At 36.6% G+C, this 20,140-nt stretch overlaps 1 protein-coding gene and 1 long non-coding RNA gene across 4 annotated transcripts in view; one reads left to right on the forward strand and one right to left on the reverse strand.

The window, feature by feature from the left end:
* Window positions 1–1,554: 1,554 nt before the first annotated feature.
* Window positions 1,555–18,516, forward strand: LOC107602082 (uncharacterized). Its single transcript, XR_001610995.1, has 3 exons — window positions 1,555–4,175; window positions 5,189–5,194; window positions 18,506–18,516. It is a non-coding gene; the product is annotated as an uncharacterized lncRNA (long non-coding RNA).
* The window catches only part of LOC107602065 (zinc finger protein DPF3), a 29,941-nt gene continuing 17,421 nt past the window's right edge, over window positions 7,621–20,140 (reverse strand). The window contains exons 6-10 of one of the 3 annotated variants that reach the window (XM_016294467.1): window positions 19,922–19,994; window positions 19,066–19,107; window positions 17,520–17,657; window positions 11,381–11,509; window positions 7,621–8,674 (exon numbers count right to left, since the gene is read on the reverse strand). In XM_016294467.1, coding sequence (XP_016149953.1) covers window positions 8,511–8,674; window positions 11,381–11,509; window positions 17,520–17,657; window positions 19,066–19,107; window positions 19,922–19,994 — 546 coding nt within the window. In that variant the 3' untranslated portion in view covers window positions 7,621–8,510. Of the gene's footprint in view, window positions 8,675–11,380; window positions 11,510–16,888; window positions 17,134–17,519; window positions 17,658–19,065; window positions 19,108–19,921; window positions 19,995–20,140 lie in introns of those variants that run through there. The other 2 variants (XM_016294475.1, XM_016294484.1) reach the window with 2 other exon arrangements.

A 20,140-nucleotide genomic window follows, 5' to 3' on the forward strand; every position in this document is an offset into this window, starting at 1 on the left:
TTAGATAAAAACATTGAAATGTATAACACAAAAAGTCAAAATTATGAGATACTAAGTCATAATTGACATAAAAATCATAATTATTACAAAGGTCAGCCTTCACTGTCATAATTATGATTTCATAATTGTGACTTAATATCTCATTTTGACGTAGTATCTCATAATTTTGAAACCAACACATTGGTCCATGTTGACTATGTTTGTCTTTGCTTTAATGAATGGTATTGTAAATTCTGTGTAGAATGTAAGCGCTTAATGTTGCTTTGTGTCAGTGTTTTGATTAGTATGATGATGATGATTTGCTCTGAGCACAAACATTTGGGGATCACAGCCCTTCACGTTCAACATATCAACAGTAGACAATGTTTTTGTGGGACTACCATCCATTAGAAAGGAGTTTTTCATTGCAGGACATTGAATAGCCAACCAATCCGCATTTCTGTATTTTTTGCTTGCATCATTTCCTGAAGCAGCATCACTGCCAGAGACACACAGACTTTTGCTGCTGGAACACATGAATTCTCTCAGCAGTCTTTAGCCAACCAATTTAAACGCAGTCAAATGGCAGAACAGAAATGTGTGCAGCTGATATAGCACGTTTCCTCTACACATTTTAGGTAGTTGATTTGTTGACTCATAACTGTACATTAGGTTGAAATGGAATGTATAGACTTTTGCAGCAATCCTGGATATGGAAGATGCTGTGTAGAATATAACTTAGAGGCACAAGTGCCATATTCGGCACAAAACTATGCATGGAATATTTCTAAAGAGTTTTACTGCTTTTAGGCTTTTTTCATTGGGATCCAATAGATCACGATAATGGAAAGGAGGACCTGAGTCCTGAGGCATTCAATAAACATTCAGAATGGAGAGCTCTGGAATGGAATGCTTTTTCATTTTTCTCTGCATGGACAGCATTTTGTCATTTTTTAGCTCAAACTGTTCATGATGGTCCATCAAACATGTATTAAATGTTGAACTTAGCAATACACGTATAGCTATATCAGAGCCTTGTACTTCAATAAGCTAGATTTGACTTCAATAAAGCCAGTGGGGTAGGATCTCATAATACTGAACTGCTAACAGCTCTGAATGACATTAATGTGTATGTGCTGCTCTCTAGTGGTAAGCACGACTTAGACTTGGTTTTACTTTTATTTTTTTATTAAATTTTACATTACAAGGATAAAAAGAAAAAGACAAGAAATAATGATAAAAAATAAGTACAAAGTCCATCAAACATGTATTAAATGTTGAACTTAGCAATACACGTATAGCTATATCAGAGCCTTGTACTTCAATAAGCTAGATTTGACTTCAATAAAGCCAGTGGGGTAGGATCTCATAATACTGAACTGCTAACAGCTCTGAATGACATTAATGTGTATGTGCTGCTCTCTAGTGGTAAGCACGACGGGCACAACTTTTTTTAAAGGTGAAATCAGCATAGACTTGGCTTTACTTTTATTTTTTTATTAAATTTTACATTACAAGGATAAAAAGAAAAAGACAAGAAATAATGATAAAAAATAAGTACAACACAATGCTTGTGATGGCAAAGGATTAAAAAGTCAACATTTGTGTTTGAATTACAGATGACTATATACAACAAATGACATTGTAACAGGCAGATAACAGATACATTGGGGCGACTCAAGGAGTGCAGCAGTCCCCGTCCACTTTTTTTAGTGCCCTTGGTTTCCTATGGGGATTTTTAGTTCTCGTTAAAGAATTATAAGCTATGAAACCTATCAGGTGATTCAGAACATTACAAACTTTGATTTGAATAAAGAAGTCTTTGAAAATCGGACAAAAAGACAAAGGTACCAGACAGCTTTCATAAGAACAAGGAATACAATCGCAACTACAATCAAATTAAAAAACAATGGAGAAATATAAGACTGTAGAAGGGGTCTTTTTGGTGCAATTTTCTTCGTGATTCTCTGATTGGTGAAAATTTCTGGTGGAAGGAATCATGGGTAATGTAGTTTTTCACTAGGAATTCCACTAATAAACGACAAAGGCATCTCATATATGCTAATACATGAGGTTAACAACATACCACCAAATGCCATCAATTAACAACCTCACAGTAGATCTGTTTTTAGCAGTTCATAACTTAAAATCATTAAAAATCAGTTCCCCGTGGAGAAAGTAAATTGGGATTTTTATTTTGACTCTTGCTCTCTATAACAGGTTGTTTAGCAACAAATAACCAATCATAACCCTGAATAGCGCCTGCTTCATTAAATATTTGGGAGTTTAGTACAGTCACAGAAACTCTTGCATTGTATTTAATTTCAACGTTTGAGGGAAAAATACATAGTTCAAACAGAAATGAATGGAAAATGCATTGATAACATTGCAGAATAGACCAAATTATTCTTACAAAAAGCCTATTCCGGACAGAGTGGATGGTGCATTGAGGAACGAGACGAGTCGATATTTAAACGCTGTGTTCCTCCAATCAATATCGACAAATATCCAAAAAAGAAGGTTAACCCAGAGTTTACAAATGTAGATTCTAAATAAACAGGGTTTCAGGCTAAAGTCTGAACAGTACAAAACATGAAAAAAGATAACCGAAGGTTTAGATTTAGAATGGGTTAACAATTTTAAGTGCAAAAAGTCATACTGTATCAGCTGTCAGTTTTTTCCCCATCATTTTTTCTGTCTTTTTTTTTTTCTAAACAAAAATTACTCCAAAGGCCTAATACATGGTTAGATGAACGGACTCTAAACATCATCAAAACTAGTTTGATTTTGGAACCTTTAATACATTTCTTAAACTGAAAAACAAATGTAAATGTAATGTAGATGACCTTTAAAACAGACAAAAATGCATAGCTAAAATATTCAACAGATCGCAAGATCTGGAGAGTGTTGATGAATTGGCTCTGAAAATAGAGCCTCTAATGTATTATACAGGTGAAGGAGGTGGGAATGACATGAGAGAATGTCCAGATGGAAAATAGAAATGCTAATATATCACGAGCAAAGAAATGCAAAATGGAGTGAACAGATGTTTCACTCAGAGAGGTATGAAGGGCTCCAAACAGGCGGACACACAAAACTATAATGTTCCTGGAGCATAGGTACAAAATGTCCGACAAAATGTAACGAAAGATTAAACCGTCTTGAAAAAGCAGGCTTGAAAAGGCAAAACAATGCATGCTAGTATTATCATAGCACAAGGAAAAGCATAGGTGAATATTTGAATATGATGGCGATCATGTAATTTACCAACCACACGATTGTCTGCTAAATTATATATATAGACTATAAAAGAACAAATAAAAAACACTCAACAGCATCATTTTCCAGTCCTGACGTCAAAGCTAAGTGCTGCTTCAGTACATGGAAAAGGTATTTTTATTTTATTTTTAGTTTAAAGATTACTTTCACAATAACTCTGATACTAAGCTCTAAATGTCTACCTGAATGATGATCCCAGTAAGAAAGATGAGCTTCTAATCACATTTATCTTCTTTACATCAAACAGGTTATGAGCCAAAAATGTCTTGCAAGAAATCATGCGGGCTTACAAACATCATAGACACATTGAAAACATAAATTCAATTGAAAATGGTTTTGCTTTATACTATTGGTGTGTGTCTCTGAGTAAGTCTATGTTGCTTTTATTAAAGACTCACAGTAGAAACAGCAAATAACTTATTATATTGATTTACTATTTGTTAAAACTGGCTTTGTCAATCGTAATTTCAAAGAAATAATAGCTTAGAATCACAGCTCAGGAGCTTCTGTGTGTATAAGAGGTTGATTATCACTTCATTTAATTGTAATATTATAGTTATTGTGCTGGTGTTGCTATTTAACTAAGTACTTTTTTATATAATAAGACTCATGTTTCTAGGTAATTGGACAATCTGGACTCAAACATGCCTTTGGATTTGCTAATGAGCAGGATGCGAGGTAGACTACCGATTGACTTGGTTGAGGAAAATGTTTGTAACATGGAGGTAGAGGAAGATTCAACTTCACACTACTACAGGAGAACAACTACAGAGTAAAACCAAGACAAACATTCATCCTGAGTCTGCTGTGCGCATCTGTGTGTAATGGTGTAGAACTTCCTCAATGCCTAGGGCTCGCCGAAACCAGATGCCTTGTCCTTCAGCAGATCAAGACACAGATGACAACTCCAACTTCCTGTGGACGAAACAATTCTAAGGTAACTCTAATGAAGCGGATTCACTTTGTATAGTATGTGTATTTGTTTATCTGACTATTTGTTTATCTATCCATTTGTGACCCTGGACCACAAAACAGGTCAATTTTTCGAAATTGAGATTTATACATCAACTGAAAGCTGAATAAATAAGCTTTCCATTGATGTATGGTTTGTTAGGATAGGACAATATTTGGCTGAGCTAGAACTATTTGAAAATCTGGAATCTGAGGGTGCAAAAAAATCAAAATATTGAGAAAATCGCCTTAAAAGTTATCCAAATGAAGTCCTTAGCAATGCATATTACTAATCAAAAATTATGTTTTAATATATTTACAGTAGGAAATTTACAAAATATCTTCATGGAACATGATCTTTACTTAATATCCTAATCGTTTTTGGCATTAAAAAAAATCTATAATTTTGACGATAGATAGATAGATAGATAGATAGAGGCAGACAGATAACATTATAGGGATAGTTCACACATAAATGAAAATTTTTCATTTACCATACTATGAAAGTCAATGACTACTGTCAACGGTTTGATTTCCAACATACTTCAAAATATCTTGTTTTGTACTCAGCAGAAGAAGGAATCTCATACAGATTTGGAACAACTTGAGGGTGAGTAAATGATGACAGATGTTTCATTTCGGGAGAACTATCCCTTTGAGTTAATAATGACAGAAACATTAAAGAAAACAAAAACAGATTAAACACGATTTGTGTGGAAGGAACAAACAACCATTCCCCCTAAACACCTTCTGTTCTGCCCTCCACACACAGAGAGAGGGTGAGCACAGGTTTGGAAAGTGCCAGATGGTTCTGTAACCTCACATGTCTGTCTTTCTGTCTCGTAGGGAGGTGTCAGTTCCTCGGCCTGCTCATTTCCTCAATGAAACTGTGAGAACAGCAGGCTCCTCTTGCTTGGATGCCCAGTAAAGCATGTGCAGTCTTCCCAGTTTGGAAAGCATGTGGGGCCTTGGCTTGAAGTCGGATGTTATGTGAAGCTCTTTCCCTACTGGGAGTTTCATAAGCGTTGCTACCTCGTTCCTCTTCATGGCTCTGTCCCTGGTATTCACATGCAGAACCATGTTGAATATATTAAGCCACATTATGCCGACACTTAATGACACTAAAATGATGCTAAACATTATCTCAGAACAAACCACTTTCATGAGACGTTTTTAACTGGTTCAAGTTCATTATAGTGGATTTATGAAGGCAGCTCCCCTCAAGTTCACATGGATATTGTTATTACTGTCTTAATTTTGAGCATTATATTGTTTTATCATTTGAAACCTAGCAAACGTATCAGTGTGAAATGCCATATTTTCTTTACAATAAATAACACTTGGCTTTCTGTTTTCTTAAATAATGCATTACAGAAGACATTCATATATGTTTAAACATGGCTTGTGTCCAAATAATTTTCGAGGCCATTGTAGTCTATAATTTCAATGCAACTAACAGCACTTTATCAAAATATTACACATAAATTATTTAAGTTATTTGAAGTATTTTAGATAGAATTTTTCATATTTTATATGTATTGCATCAAGATCAACCTCTTAAATCACTCATGTTTCCATACACTTGCAGGAAATAAAATCAAGGCAAAAGATGTATGTCTAAGACATTTTTCAAATACTATTTGAGGTCACTTGTCCCATGTTTTCCTTCCTTGTAACAAAATTAACTCGCAGTAATTCATAAAATGTAAAATGTTTAATGTTTTTCAGTAACAAAATCCAGTGAAAGACTTGCAGGCTGACATTTGGAGTAACAGGACTCAGCAGCGACCACATGAATAGCAGGTTGCATGAAGTGTGTTCTGTGTGTTTGTGTGGTTTGTGCCACAGGTCTGCATGACACAGAAGCAGTTACAAGCATCATCTCTAGCCATGTTGCCCATTGGCTTAGAATTAAATTAACTAAATCTTCAATGTTAAACATTGAAACATTTTCTTAAAAGATTAGACACCAAAACCCTGGGAGAAATATCATCAGGAGCTGTTGTAGAACAATAGCCTGCAACAGTTTGTGGGCCTATATACATTATACAATATCTTAATAAATTATATTATCGTTTTCAAAAGAATGAACGCCCTGAAATAGAGACAAGATCAAACGCATTAATACGGAACATTTTTCGCAACAGTTTCAATTCAAAAGTGACACATGAGTTCACCATAACAATAAATAGAAGAGCTTTAAAGAGCAAATATACAGTGGTGTGAAAAAGTGTTGGCCCCCTTCCTGATTTCTTATTTTTTTGCATGTTTGTCACACTTTAATGTTTCAGATCATCAAACAAATTTAAATATTACACAAAGATAATGCAAGTAAATACAAAATGCAGTTTTTAAATGATGATTTCATTTATTAAGGGAAAAAACTTTGCCAAAAAATATCTTGATTATCCCCAAGACTTCTGGGCAAATACTCCGTGGACTGATTAGACAAAAGTTGAACTTTTTGGAAGGTGTGTGTCCCGTTACATCTGGCGTAAAACCAACACAGCATTTCATAAAAAGAACATCATACCAACAGTCAAACATGGTGGTGGTAGTGTGATGATCTGGGGCTGCTTTGCAGCTTCAGGACCTGGACAACTTGCCATAATTGACGGAACCATGAATTCTGCACTCTATCAGAAAATCCTGAAGGAGAATGTCCGGCCATCAGTTTGTGACCTCAAGCTCAAGTGCACTTGGGTTATGTAGCAAGACAATGATCCCAAACACACCAGCATGTCTACCTCTGAATGGCTCAAGAAAAACTAAATTAAGGTTCTGGAGTGGCCAAATCAAAGTCCGGACTTAAATCTGATTGAGATGCTTAAACAGTCCATTCATGCTCGAAAACCCTCCAATGTGGCTGAATTAAAACAATTCTGCAAAGAAGAGTGGGCCAAAATTCCTCCACAGCGATGTGAAAGACTCATTGCCAGTTATCGCAAAGACCAACCAGTTATTAGATTTAGGAGGCAATTACTTTTTCACGTAGGGCCAGGCAGGTTTGAACAGCTTTTTTCCCTTAATAAAATAAATAATAATTTAAAAACTGCATTTTGTATTTACTTGCATTATCTTTGTGTAATATTACAATTTGTTTGATGATCTGAATCTTTTAAGTCTGACAAATATGCAAAAAATAAAAAAAACAGGAAGGGGGCCAACACTTTTTCACACTACTGTAGCTCATTTTGTTCATACAAAAAGGATACACTGACATATCCCCATATTAACTGGGTGACTGATGTCCCTGTGTCTAATGTGTATTGTGCCTTTTATTGCATGTATTCTGTTTTCAAGTTCACATTTACTGCATTTTCCTATTGAATGTAGGAAGCTTATGTGCTTGAAATCCAGTGTATTATTTGCAGTTACACATACACAGTCAAATCCTCAGAGCTGGATCTGTTAACAGAGGTGAATGGTCCGGATTTTATTTGCAAAACAAAGCCTTCATGAGAATCATTGCACACATGCTACAGCTGTCCCGCTTCTTGTACCTGTTGTTTAAGGAGAGTTTCCTGAATAGTAAAGGGAAATTACTCCAAAAATACGAGTCCTTTTTCTTCTTCTTACTCAACAAAACTAGGGAGAGGCCAAGTATCATGTATCCTCCAGCAAACATGGGATTTCAAATTTCATTTTCTTTTTTTTGTTGTTCTTGCAGCTGTCCTGAGAAAGGAGGAGAGATGGACATTTAAATGCCAACTGGCTCTTACCTCTCTGCAAACTGTCCTCCCTTCCCTCTGGATCCAATCAGGGCCTGGCCTCAGCCCATTCTCTGCCTTCTCGTGATCCCTTTCGTTGCAAATATTATATTTATCCAGAGGTAGGGGGAAAAAAACCTCTTCACTATCCGACCTACAGACACATGTTGAGTATTTTCTCCTCCTTGAGGATTGAAATCCTTTAATTTCTATTTCTAAAGTAAATTTCCACACAGTAGGCATTTTATCTTACATGGCGAAGTGTAATCCACGTCCACACATTGGTAACGTCCCTGCAATTTTCCATTACGGAAAACAAACAGTCCAGAAGTGATGGCTCCTCTGTCCAATAACTAGCCCCTCTCAGTATACAGAAGTGTGAAGCAATAAAAACAACATTCCTTAATTTATAAAAGGCTGCAACTTGTCCTTTGAAAGCAATTCCTGAAGTTAACATTGTGTCTGGAGTTGTGAATCCATTACGCAAGCTGCTGCAAAACAACAGGAAAAAAGGAAAAAGAAAAAAAAAACAGGCAGCAGACACATGCCGAACATTTCTCTGATGCTGTTTCCTTGAGGTTTCTCCTTTGTCTATCTGTACTGAGGTGAGCCTGTGCTGTCGTCGGACAGAAGCCCGTCCAGGTCGTCCTCCTCAAAGCCGTGAAAGGTGGACGCCTCGCTTTCTGACGTGTCGCCGAACATGTCCAGAACTCCGCCCGTCCTCCTCTTCGCCCTGGTCCCACCGACGCGATCAGCTGACATGCATGACGGACATATCAGCATCACAGTGGAAACACACACAAGTAACACTGCAGTCAGCTAGGACTCACACTCCTCTGAGCTTTGGACAACTTGCAGTCTTTGCAGTTACTCATACATTAAGGGACTATGGCTTGCATGTCTGATTGCCTGAATATGTGCTTATCATTGGCTGTAGATTAAAGTTGCAGCGCATTTTATAGCTGTAAGTGAATCATGAATCTTTTAAAGGGATAGATCACCCAAAATGAAAATTATGCCATTATTTACTCACTGAATGATGTTCCAAACCTGTTTGACTTTTTTTTCTACTGTGGAACACAAAGTCATACAGGTTTTGAAGTGAATAAATAATGACAGAATTTGCATTTTTGTGTGAACTATCCTTATAAACTATATATATATATATATATATATATACTGTATATATAAAAATGTTTGTTTTTTTGTTTTTTTGTTTTTACTGAGGAATACATAATTTGGTCTCTCCCTGTTCTTGCTATTTACCATTGGATTATGAGAAGGCAATGGATCACACAGCCAAGAAAGAAAAACATAAAGAATGGAAGCACATGAGCAAAATAAATATGAGAATATTTTGCGCACATGAACTGAGATAACTGATTATGCCCTAAACAGTTAAGAACTATGAGCATGTTAGGAGTTCAAAAACAATTTCAGGAAATAAATGTGGGATAGTTAATGCTTCCAGGATCATTTGCTAGGAAAAGAACTTGTGTAAAAGAAAAATGCAAAACACAAGCACTCAAAGAGATGAACAAAAAGGCCACATGTCACATAAATGCTCATTCTCAACACTGCAGGATTTGGCTCACACGTCTACACTTACAAACACAATGCACATTCTAAATGTAAGCATGGGATTTTTTTTTTTCATCAGAATTTTTTTTTTTTTCCAGACCAAATGGATTGGTTGGAAATGTAAATTATCCTAATTACAAAGAGCAAATGTTCTCAGGTCTGCCATCTTGAAAACGTTTCGCATCAACCTAAGCAATCTAAATTAGATGTACAGTAAGATGCTTTTGGACTTTGTAGTCTTGGCATCAGTCATGAAAAACGGCATGACTTAACGGTTTCGATAGAATCCCATGACACTCCCACAGCAGTTTCACAGAATTGCACCTACTTTCCCTTCCAACTCTCATTAGAATGAACTCATAGCAGAATATTAATGTCAAACAGGTGATTTTTACTTAAATGTCTTTTGTATGGCAACAAAACAATCTTAGCAGTAAAACTGGATATTGGAAAATTAGAAAGAGACAATAACAAAATAAAGAAATAAATGAAGATTTTAATGAAAAGTATATATTTTCATTTCCATTATTAATTAAACAAAAAAGAAAAAATATAAAGTTAACATTTTTTATATTTATATAATTTTTTTATTTTTATTTCCATTATTTTCACTGTCTAAAAAAAGTCGATATTATTTCTAAGTGTGTTTTTGTTGCACAAAATATTTTTAAGTAAAAAAAATCATATAGTAATCATTAATTTTCTCATTGCACATGCAGGATAAATCCAAAAGTTATCAAACACAATCAGACTGTTACTTTCATATTGTGGTATTTGTATTAAATTACTGATGACATTTTTAGTAATTAATAAGTCATGTATACTGGAATTCATTTTAAAAATAACTGTCCGATCTCTGCTTACATGTTGCTTTTAATCAACATGTTTGTAAATACAGCAATAATTCATTAATAAACCCCAAGACTGCAACAGATAAACAACTGCATGGAAACAGTGGTAATCTGCCCATCTCTGAACTACTGTGCTGGTTTCCAGGACACAGATTAAGCCTAGTTTGGGTTTAAATCACTGCTAATGGCAGCTCTCTGTTAAAAAGCCTTTCTAGTAGAATTAATCTATGTCTATGAAACCATTTCTATATGACACCGTTATGCCAAGCCAAACCCAAATCACAACAACTCAGCAAAACCCCATAAAATAAATAAACATGCTCTAGCAAAAAACACGAAAAGATGGGATATGCATAAACAAGCTGATGAAATGTGCTATTGATGCATGACATGATAAAGCATTAAATGGGATTTGTAATTTTCTTTTGGTGAATACATATATATTAGATTGTATGGGCTTTAATTAAATGTACTAAAGCTTTTTCAGATCAACTCAAAAAATATATATTAAGAAAATAATTGGTATCACAATTTCTAGGACATTTTACTGTTGTGTGCAAACCTGTCTACATTTAATTCATTTAAAAACGAAAGATGTGTGTGTATAATGATCATACATTTCTGCTCCTTTTAAATAGAAGACTAACAAGTCTTAAACTTACTACGTCAATAAAACAAACATCTATGTGCATCTGATTTGTAGTCAAAGACTTGTTGACCTGAAATACAGATACAGTAATCTGGCCCATTTTAGAGCACCATAGACTCTTACATTGATTACAGAGAGAAATCTCTGAGCACTTTTACTGTTTATTTCTATTTTATTTACTACTAAAACATCTGGCAATTCATCAATAAAATGCATTTCTTTTTATAATTTCAACCAGATTAATATTGGCTATGTCATAGTAAACATCTCCCTCAGAGTGAGATTAAAACAAGATGGAGGTGAAACTACCCTTCTTGATCTAACATGGGCAGATACTGTAACTGTGAGTAATAGAAAATACAGTGATGTGAAAGACTCACCAGAACGGCCGCAGTCTGAACAGGAAACAAGCTCCTCAGCCTGGCCTGTCTTCCTGTTAGAGCCTGAGTCTCCCAGACAGAAGTCACAGTAGTCATTAGGGATGATCGTGCCATCAGGCCCTTTCTGTGCTGTAAAAATAGTACAAATTAAAATGGGGAAGAGAACATATAAGAACAGTGGCGGCCTATTCCAAATCCTAGCAAACTAAGAAAGCATTACTTGTATTATTTTAGGCATCCTAAAATTGTGACATCATGCACAGTGTAGTATTAAAAAAAGTATAAATGGAAACATTTGTGTGTGCTATGTATTTATTTGCTTATTGAATACTGAATAATATCTATTAAAATATTATTAGAATATTTATATAGAATATGTAGACATTGAGGCAGCTCACTAGTGTTTTGCAATAGAGCACATCATTTCTACTAACTACTGTTATGCTAAAATTCACACAGGGATGTTAACTAAAGAAATAGGCTGTTACAATGATTTTACCATGGTTAAAGTCATAATGTAACATAAGCAGCGACAGACTATTTCTTCATTTTGTGACACATCCAAGTGAAACGGATTATTGAAAAAGAACAGTTCAATCCATCGATTGTTGACTGAATGGAGGCAGATCTGAAAAGGGGCAGACTAAAGCAGACTAAATGATATCTGGTAAATGCTACCAGAAAAAAAGTCTGTCATTTCATTGGAAGATGGAGTTATGGCATTTTTTAAAAGCTGCAGTCCATAAGTTTTGCCTCTTTGTTGCCATCTCTGTTTGAAACCTGCAATTGCAGTTCTTTGCAGAATTCGCTTCTTTACGTGGGTTCTCAGTCAATGCACCAGTGTGGATATTCAGGAATTACAGATACAATGCCTTGTAAGTATGTCCAAAATAAGACATTTCACCATAAAATGTCATCTGAACAAGTAACATGTCTGCCAGTTTTGTTCTGATCTTTACAATAAATCGCGCAACCAATGGTGATTAAATCTAACGATCGCAAAATTAGCTCAGATCACGTCAAACCGTGCAAATAATAATTATTACTGTTATACTTTGTTCTCAAATTGTTAACATTAACAACATTGACACTGCATGGCTACGTATATTTAGTATGTATTAGCGTTATCTGTAGATTTCAATTTATGTACAGTCTAATCTATAATGGTCATACCATTCTAATATCATCGAAACAAATTGTTCTTTTAACCTCAATTTAATGTTCTTTAGAACTCGTTCTCTTTGAAATACAAATCTTGTAAGTACAGTGTAATCCCACATATCTGTAAACAGATGCACATTTGAAACTGGAATATAATCTAATTTCAGTCACTTACATGTATTTCATTACTATTGTAAGGGTGGTTTCCCTACCTACAGTGGTTCAGGCTGTGGGATTGCCGAATGACTAAAGAAAGTTATCAGCACGATTGTGTAAAACTGTACATTTCTAGTCTATTACCACCCACTGCCACTTATACCAACGACGGAAATAAGCGCAGTCAGAATAGCTAAATATGTGGGAGAGCGTTGCTATTGAGTGAGTATTGTATTGCAATAGGTAGCACTTTAATATTAACCTTGAATCAAGACTAGTTAGCACATAATTAATAATTGAAATGGTTTAATAATATTTTGTTATGGTTACACTTGAATTGGTTACAAAATAGATATAGGATGGTAAAACATAAACAATTAATTGTACCCAGCATGTATTTAAAATATTACCTGAGAGAGAGAGAGAGAGAGAGAGAGATAGAGAGAAAGAGGGAGAGAGGGCAGAGCCCCAAGAAGAGAGTCCCAGCAAAGAAAGAGAGCAAAGAAAAAGAGGTAGCAAAGGAAAGAGCCAGAGCAGCAGTTACAGTCCTCTTTTATACCTTTCTTGACCATGTGACTAAAAACCAAATGTGAGACATTCAAACTGACCAATCAGCAGATTACAGCTTCACCCACTGTGCAAAAGAGTGTGATAATTAGCAGACCCCCGATGTATACACATGTTGGCCTACAGGCCTTGATCGATATCAGCACTTCTGTGCCTTCAGGAATGCCAAATGGCCCTTTTGTTACTGAAGATAGGTTTGGGACAGGAAAGCAGAAGTCTTTGATAATTTTTGACCTTACACTCTCATGCACCATTTAAGACTCTATTCTCAAAATGAGTTTAAATTAAAAAGTTTAATTATTCCAGCTGCTGTAAGAAGAGGCTACAAATTATCCGCCAGCTGCAGCATCCACACACGTGATATAGCCTATTAGCATCCTTCTTTATGTATACAGACGTGATGTATTGGCGCAAAGACAAACGACCTGAACCACTCAAATTATAAAACATTATTACCGTTGAGATTCAAGCTAAGGTAAGGAGATAGTTTTGCACACTGACTGGTTATTTGTACTTAATCAATAACTGATTAACTGATCATTTTAACCACAAAATTTACGGAATGCATGTTTAACTGAAAAATTAGATCATAATTTTTTAAAAATTAAACATATGAATAGATGAATTGTAGGGCTGCACGATAAATCGAGATGGAATTGAAATCGCGATTCGACAGAAGCTGCGATTGTCATGCGTATCTTTCAGTGAAGCACGGTTCTGTGATCAGCAGTAAATCTCCATCCAAAGGACAGAGGGCGCTCTTGTGCTGAAACTCCAAATACGCCTTGCAGAAGAAACCCAGGAAATGCCTATAGCGGTAGCTGAATAAACAGAAGATTTAACTGTTTTTATTGATTCAACGTGACTAACAAACACACGATTATGACAATATATTGTTTATCTGAGTTATTATTATTATTATAATTTTCATTAAAATAAAGTATATTTATAATGCAATGCCTTTATCACTGCTTAGAATACTATGAAATATGTTGCGTGCCTTGTTCTGTGTAAGAAGCCACATCATCTCACAGAAGGATTTATTTCAAACACTCAACTGACGTTATGAAGTGAGTTTGGAGTAAAAATATGTTATTAAATGTGGTATTTTCACATGCTTTCAGATGGAGCAGCATTTACTACACAGAGCCGTAGTTCACTGAGAAGCTATGCAAACAGCTGTCATTATCGTGAACGATTTCTTTGATTTCATAATCGTGCAATAGAATCGTCTGAGATTTTTTTTTGCGTAACTTATCAGTGAACTACGGCTCTGTGTAGTAAATGCTGCTCCATCTGAAAGCACGTGATGATGATTTACTGCTGATTACAGAACCGGCTTTACAGTCAAAATGCGCATGACAATCGCATTTGATTAATCGTGCAGCCCTAATGAATTGTTCACAATAATGTTATTAATATGAATTTAGAAAACAGGCACAACACAAAAAGTAACATGCAATAAACACAATATTCATAAAATGTCTAAAATCTACATGGTATATTGGGTGCTGGAACCAGTGGCGTCGACAGGGGAGGGGTCATGGGGGCTCTTACCCCCCCTGAAAACTGATTAGACCTCCAGTGTGGCCCCACACTTCTATGTCTCTGTCATTCCAAAATTAAAATCTTTCGGCTTGTATTTGAACAATTAATGCTTCCGCATTGCTTCTCAACAACCGGGGCTAAAACTAGTGAGCTGCTGTTTTCCAACGAAAAAATTTGCTTTTTTCCCGCTTTTTTTTCAATAAGTACGTTACAGCACTAGATTTTGGTACCATCTTTCAGTATTAGGACAGACCAGGTTCAATGTTACCTCCTAGACCAAGATAATGCTAATCATTATAATGCTCTGTGGGTGGAATGTAATGCATAATAACACAACCAGGGTTCCCTTTTGAGCGTTCACTTCCCCTTCTCCGAAATCCTGAAACCTTATAGGATAACGCCAGTACAATAAACTGGCCAATTGTAGCTAATTATGGAAATCCCATGAAAATACTGACAACCGTGTGGGCAGTATATAATGCGGTGAGAGCGACAATTGCATCAGAATCTTCTCCTTCACGCTGCCATCGTTGAAGATGCACCTGAAGATAAGACAGTTTCTTCACCGCATCTGATGGCAACTTCTGCCAAATTTGAGTGGGCCCCATCGATCTGCCGGACCCACATGAGCACTGCATCGCCTGCCTGGGCCTGGCCCATGCTGAGGGGGCGTTCTCTGAGTCCAACTGCATGCACTGCGCTGACTTGCCGGCACGCATTTTGAGGACTCGGAGGAGTATTGATTGTGGCTTTATGGGGGCAAGGCCCACTGCCACCGTCGTTTTATTTGGAAACCCTGAGGAAAACTAAGAATCCATGTCCATCTCGGCGTCAGAAAAGGACTGGGCAGAGTCAGAGCGGGATCGCCCCGACACTGAGGGCCCCCCAGACCTCCAGGAGGAGTTCGCCAGGGTCCTAGCGAAAGCTGTTAAGGAGCTCGACCTCAACTGGGTTGCTCCAGAGGAAACTGCCAGGAGTAAGCTTGACTCCTAGTACTTCCAGTCAAGCCGACGCCTGGCTGCCTCGAGGAAGAAGGTCCCGTTCTTCCCGGATGTCCACGAGCAGGTAGTGAAGTCGTGGTCTGCACCCCAGTCGGCGGGCACGTCCACTCTTCCACTCAGTCAGGCCATGTTCTCCCACGTGGATAGGGTGGAGCCCCACGGATATGTGCGCATGCACCCCGTCGAGGAGACCTTCGCTACACATCTGTGCCCTTCCTCTGCCATGCTTGGTGCAGACCTCAACCTGTCTTCTAAGCCTTGCAGATTGACCGCTTACCTCGCTCCACGCTGCACGCGATGACGGTGCTGCAGGTCTGCTAAGCTCCTGCAGTCCCTGGACAGCGGCGGCATGGACACGGACATCGTAAAAGACCTGTGCTGTTCTGACCCACTGTTCTTTTCGCTATCTCACTCCCCGTTGATGGGAGTCGCTCTGACATCACGCTGGCTGAGAGCCAGACTTTATGCGACCCCAGCCCGGAGCTGTGGAGCCTTCATGTGTGGCTACTTCAGGGGTCCTAGAGGGGCTAAGCGCCCTGCCTCCCTGTGTGATTGACATGCTCACTAAGTCTCGTGCACCATCAACTAGGCACTGTATGCACTAAAATTGGGAGTGTTCATGAAATGGAGCTGTGATAGAGATTTCGACCCGGCGAACTGTCCTTTGTCGGATGTTCTATGTTTTTTGTGCAGCACAGGCTAGATAACGGGAGTCTACCGTCAATGCTAAAGGTTTATGTGGCCGCTATTGCTTATTTTTGTTCCCCGGTTTACAGGCAATCGATCGGGAGGCACATGCTGGTGGTCAGATTTCTCAGTGGAGCGAGGAGATTACATCCCCCACACCCACCGTCAACTTATAATCAGAGGGGAAAGTTGGTCACTATACCAAAGACCATTTTTGACCTAGGAAAACCCTGTTTGATGTTTCAAGTCAGATAAATAAATTGAAGGGGGTATTTTACCCAAAAATTTTAATTATGTCATCAATTACTCTCCCTAATGTTATTCATAACCTTTATGATTGTCTTTCTTCCATGAAACAAAAAAGAAAATGTCTTAATCCACTGTAATGAAAGGCAATGGAAAACAAATCAAGCTCTATTTTGATCACCACTGATACTCATTATATATGGACAATAACTTTCTTCACAATTTCTTTTGTCACATGGAAAAAAGAAAGTCACACAGGATGGAACAACAAATGTGTCATAGATTCACCAGGCTCGCCCGTCACACACACACACACGCACACAGAGCGCTCTCTCTCTCACCAGCCTTCTGACCATCAACTGCCACTCATCAGCTCATCAATCGGCCCTGCATTAAAGCATTAATTTTGAATTTTATTATTTTTGTGAGTTGCACTCTATTCACAGATTGGATTCTTTTATTTATCTTCTGAAAAGTGAAAAGTTAATACAAATTGTATTTGACTGTTCTGATTTACAGTACAGCAGTGAATAAATGCCATTAAAAAATAATAAGGTATCATGTTTATTGCTGATTTTAAAGCTTACTGAACTTCAAATGATTTGGATATCTACAGTTCTACACATAAATACACAACATAAGATTGGCCCCTCTATATTAATTGTGGCCCCCTTGTGCCCCCCAGTTGAAAAAATCCTAGATTTGCCCCTGGTTGGCAGAGAGTCCTAGATTTTAAAACACTTATTTGACAATTAAAATGAATATTAACTTACGTTTGTGATTCTCATGGTGGATAGGAGGAGATTGGGGGATTTCAGTTTCACGTTCTTCCTCACCCTCCTCTTCAGCAAGGTGAGTATGGGTGTAATGGTAGCTTAGTCCAGGGCGGTTTTTGTAACGCTTCCCACAAACTAAGATAAAGAACATTGGTCAGAATGAAATTCATTTTACTGGCAAAAACTTCTTATTCTCAAATAATTCTAGGTTATTCAAATAATCAAGCTGGGATGCTAACACATGTCTAAGGAATTCACAAAGCAGCTAGCTTTGGAGTCAAGGCGCTATCACAAAATCTACATGGCATGTTCTCAGCCAATGAGAGAGACATGCGGGGTGTAAGAACAGTGTTTAAGGCGCAGTATTAGCACTGCATCCCCACAGTGTGTCTTCATGAACACGAACAGGTGCAGAGCAAAACTATGAATATTACTTTTATCATATTAATTCACACCTCTGTTGAATGCAGTCAGAATCCATCACTGAAACTGTATGTCTTGGGTGCATTTATATGTAGCTTTTAATGTGGTCAAGCGCTTTCGGACTGTGATCCGATCACTGAAAACACATGTTAATGCCAGTTGGCCTATTAGATTACAGACATGGGATATATCACATAACTATATCCTAGTGTTGTTGTGTTTAATGGATACATAATACACATGAATTGCTGTTATTGAACATGTTGGCTTAGGTTGTCATATTATGTAAACCTCAGTACAGAAAATATTTCCTTCTACTAACAGGAGGATGCATAAAACATGTCAAGCATCTGTGGGTTGCAGACTGCAATACCAGCAAGGTAAGCACAATATTTTCACAGTAATAAATTCTCTCACTACAAATCTATTAAGAAAAAGGATGGACAAACCATAGAGAAGGAAAGCATGTGTACAGTATCTGAATATGATCACAACTAGGACATTTTTCTTTGATTTTTAAAGACAATAATTAGTAACTAAACTGATTTATATTTACATAGGTCTGTGTCATATGGATTTTTATTACATTTTCAATTTATTTTTCCTACATTACCTCAAAGACAACATGAAATTTACTTTTATTTTAAAGGGAAAAAAGGGTGAGCCTGTCCAATTAAATTTCAATGAATAAGTTAAATCCCTTCACACATTTTGTCCTGAATGATCATTCATTTTACTCAGATGTAAACTGTATTACAGTTAAATGCTTTTGAATGCTGTTTCCATGTTGTCTTTAAGTTTAATTTTTACATTTATGCTTAAAGGAGCACTAAGTATCCAACCATAGTGTGCTTAATTGTATTGAATGCACACTTGTAGTGTACTTCAAATCTTAAATTTGTAAAAAAAAAACTGTACTTGCAGATAATATAATATTAATATTATAAAAGGCCACTTAAGTGTACTTAAGGAGAGTATGCCTCCTTGAGTACAGAGAAAATACTGAACCAGATGATTTATGCTAATAATCTCTCCCCGACATGAGCATTAACTGTTTAGCCTTGTCATTAGCATAGCCCACATGTCCGAGCAAGAGCAAGATGGCAACATGGCTGAATACCTGAGTCAGCGGTTTTTGAGTTATGCTTTTGTTTGCATCTGTCTGAAACAGAGGAGACACAAAGCAAAAGAGGAGACAGAAAACAGAAAACAAAATACAGGAAGTAAGTTGAGAGGCCTCTGGAACCCAAAGTAGCTCTAGTATCTCCTCGCGTTGTCACATGCTTTTGATATTATAACAGGCCACCATGCCAAGACCAGAAACACAGACAGGTACCATATGACAAAATGAAAGACATGTTTAGGACCCTAAAATAGGACAGCCAAACAAACAGTGTCAAAATAGTTAAAATCCCATGATTAAAACAGAAGTCAGAGACAATAAACATTAATTATTTTATTTGACAGCCATGTGAAGTGAAAAAAATTATATTAATATTTATTGGGGTCCAAAAATCTGAGACTTTTAAAATAATTAAATACAAATTATATTGTCTGCATAACAATTAATCTGAGTGAAAAAAAATCAGAACTCAGAATGTCACAAATTTGCTTAATTGATTAATTAATTGTAAATATTTCTTTTATAATATATATATATATACATATATGTATATCTATAAAAAAACATATTTATTATATATATATATATATATATATATATATATGTATTTTAATTTCTCTGAATTTTAAAAGTTTCTTTATTATCAGGTGTAAAATTGTATAAAAATCAGATTTTGTAAATATTGGATTTTCAATGTCGTCTCAGACATTTGGACTCGATTAGGTTAGTTTACAAATTTCCTAAATAGTTTTTCTCTTGCAGTTCAAACGTATACAAAATTATATATCTATTTCAAGTTGCTTAGAATTTAAGGCACAAAGGCTGCATATGAAATTATGAAATTGACACTTACTGTCACACACGTACGGTTTATCCTGATCGTCGTTGGCCACTGCTTCTGTTCGCCTGCGCCCAGAGCCTCGACCCTGGTCAACAAATAACCGAAAATTACATTATATAATCACTTTCTTTTTGTTTAGATCATTTCTCGTTCATCTTTTCTTAGTCTCTGCATACACCATAAGTCAGAGAGATCAACACAGGCATTTCTTTTTCATGCTTTATTTCCCTC

Source organism: Sinocyclocheilus grahami, unplaced genomic scaffold, assembly GCF_001515645.1.
Source record: "Sinocyclocheilus grahami isolate Dianchi unplaced genomic scaffold, SAMN03320097.WGS_v1.1 scaffold15.1, whole genome shotgun sequence".
In the NCBI taxonomy this organism is placed as follows: domain Eukaryota; kingdom Metazoa; phylum Chordata; class Actinopteri; order Cypriniformes; family Cyprinidae; genus Sinocyclocheilus; species Sinocyclocheilus grahami.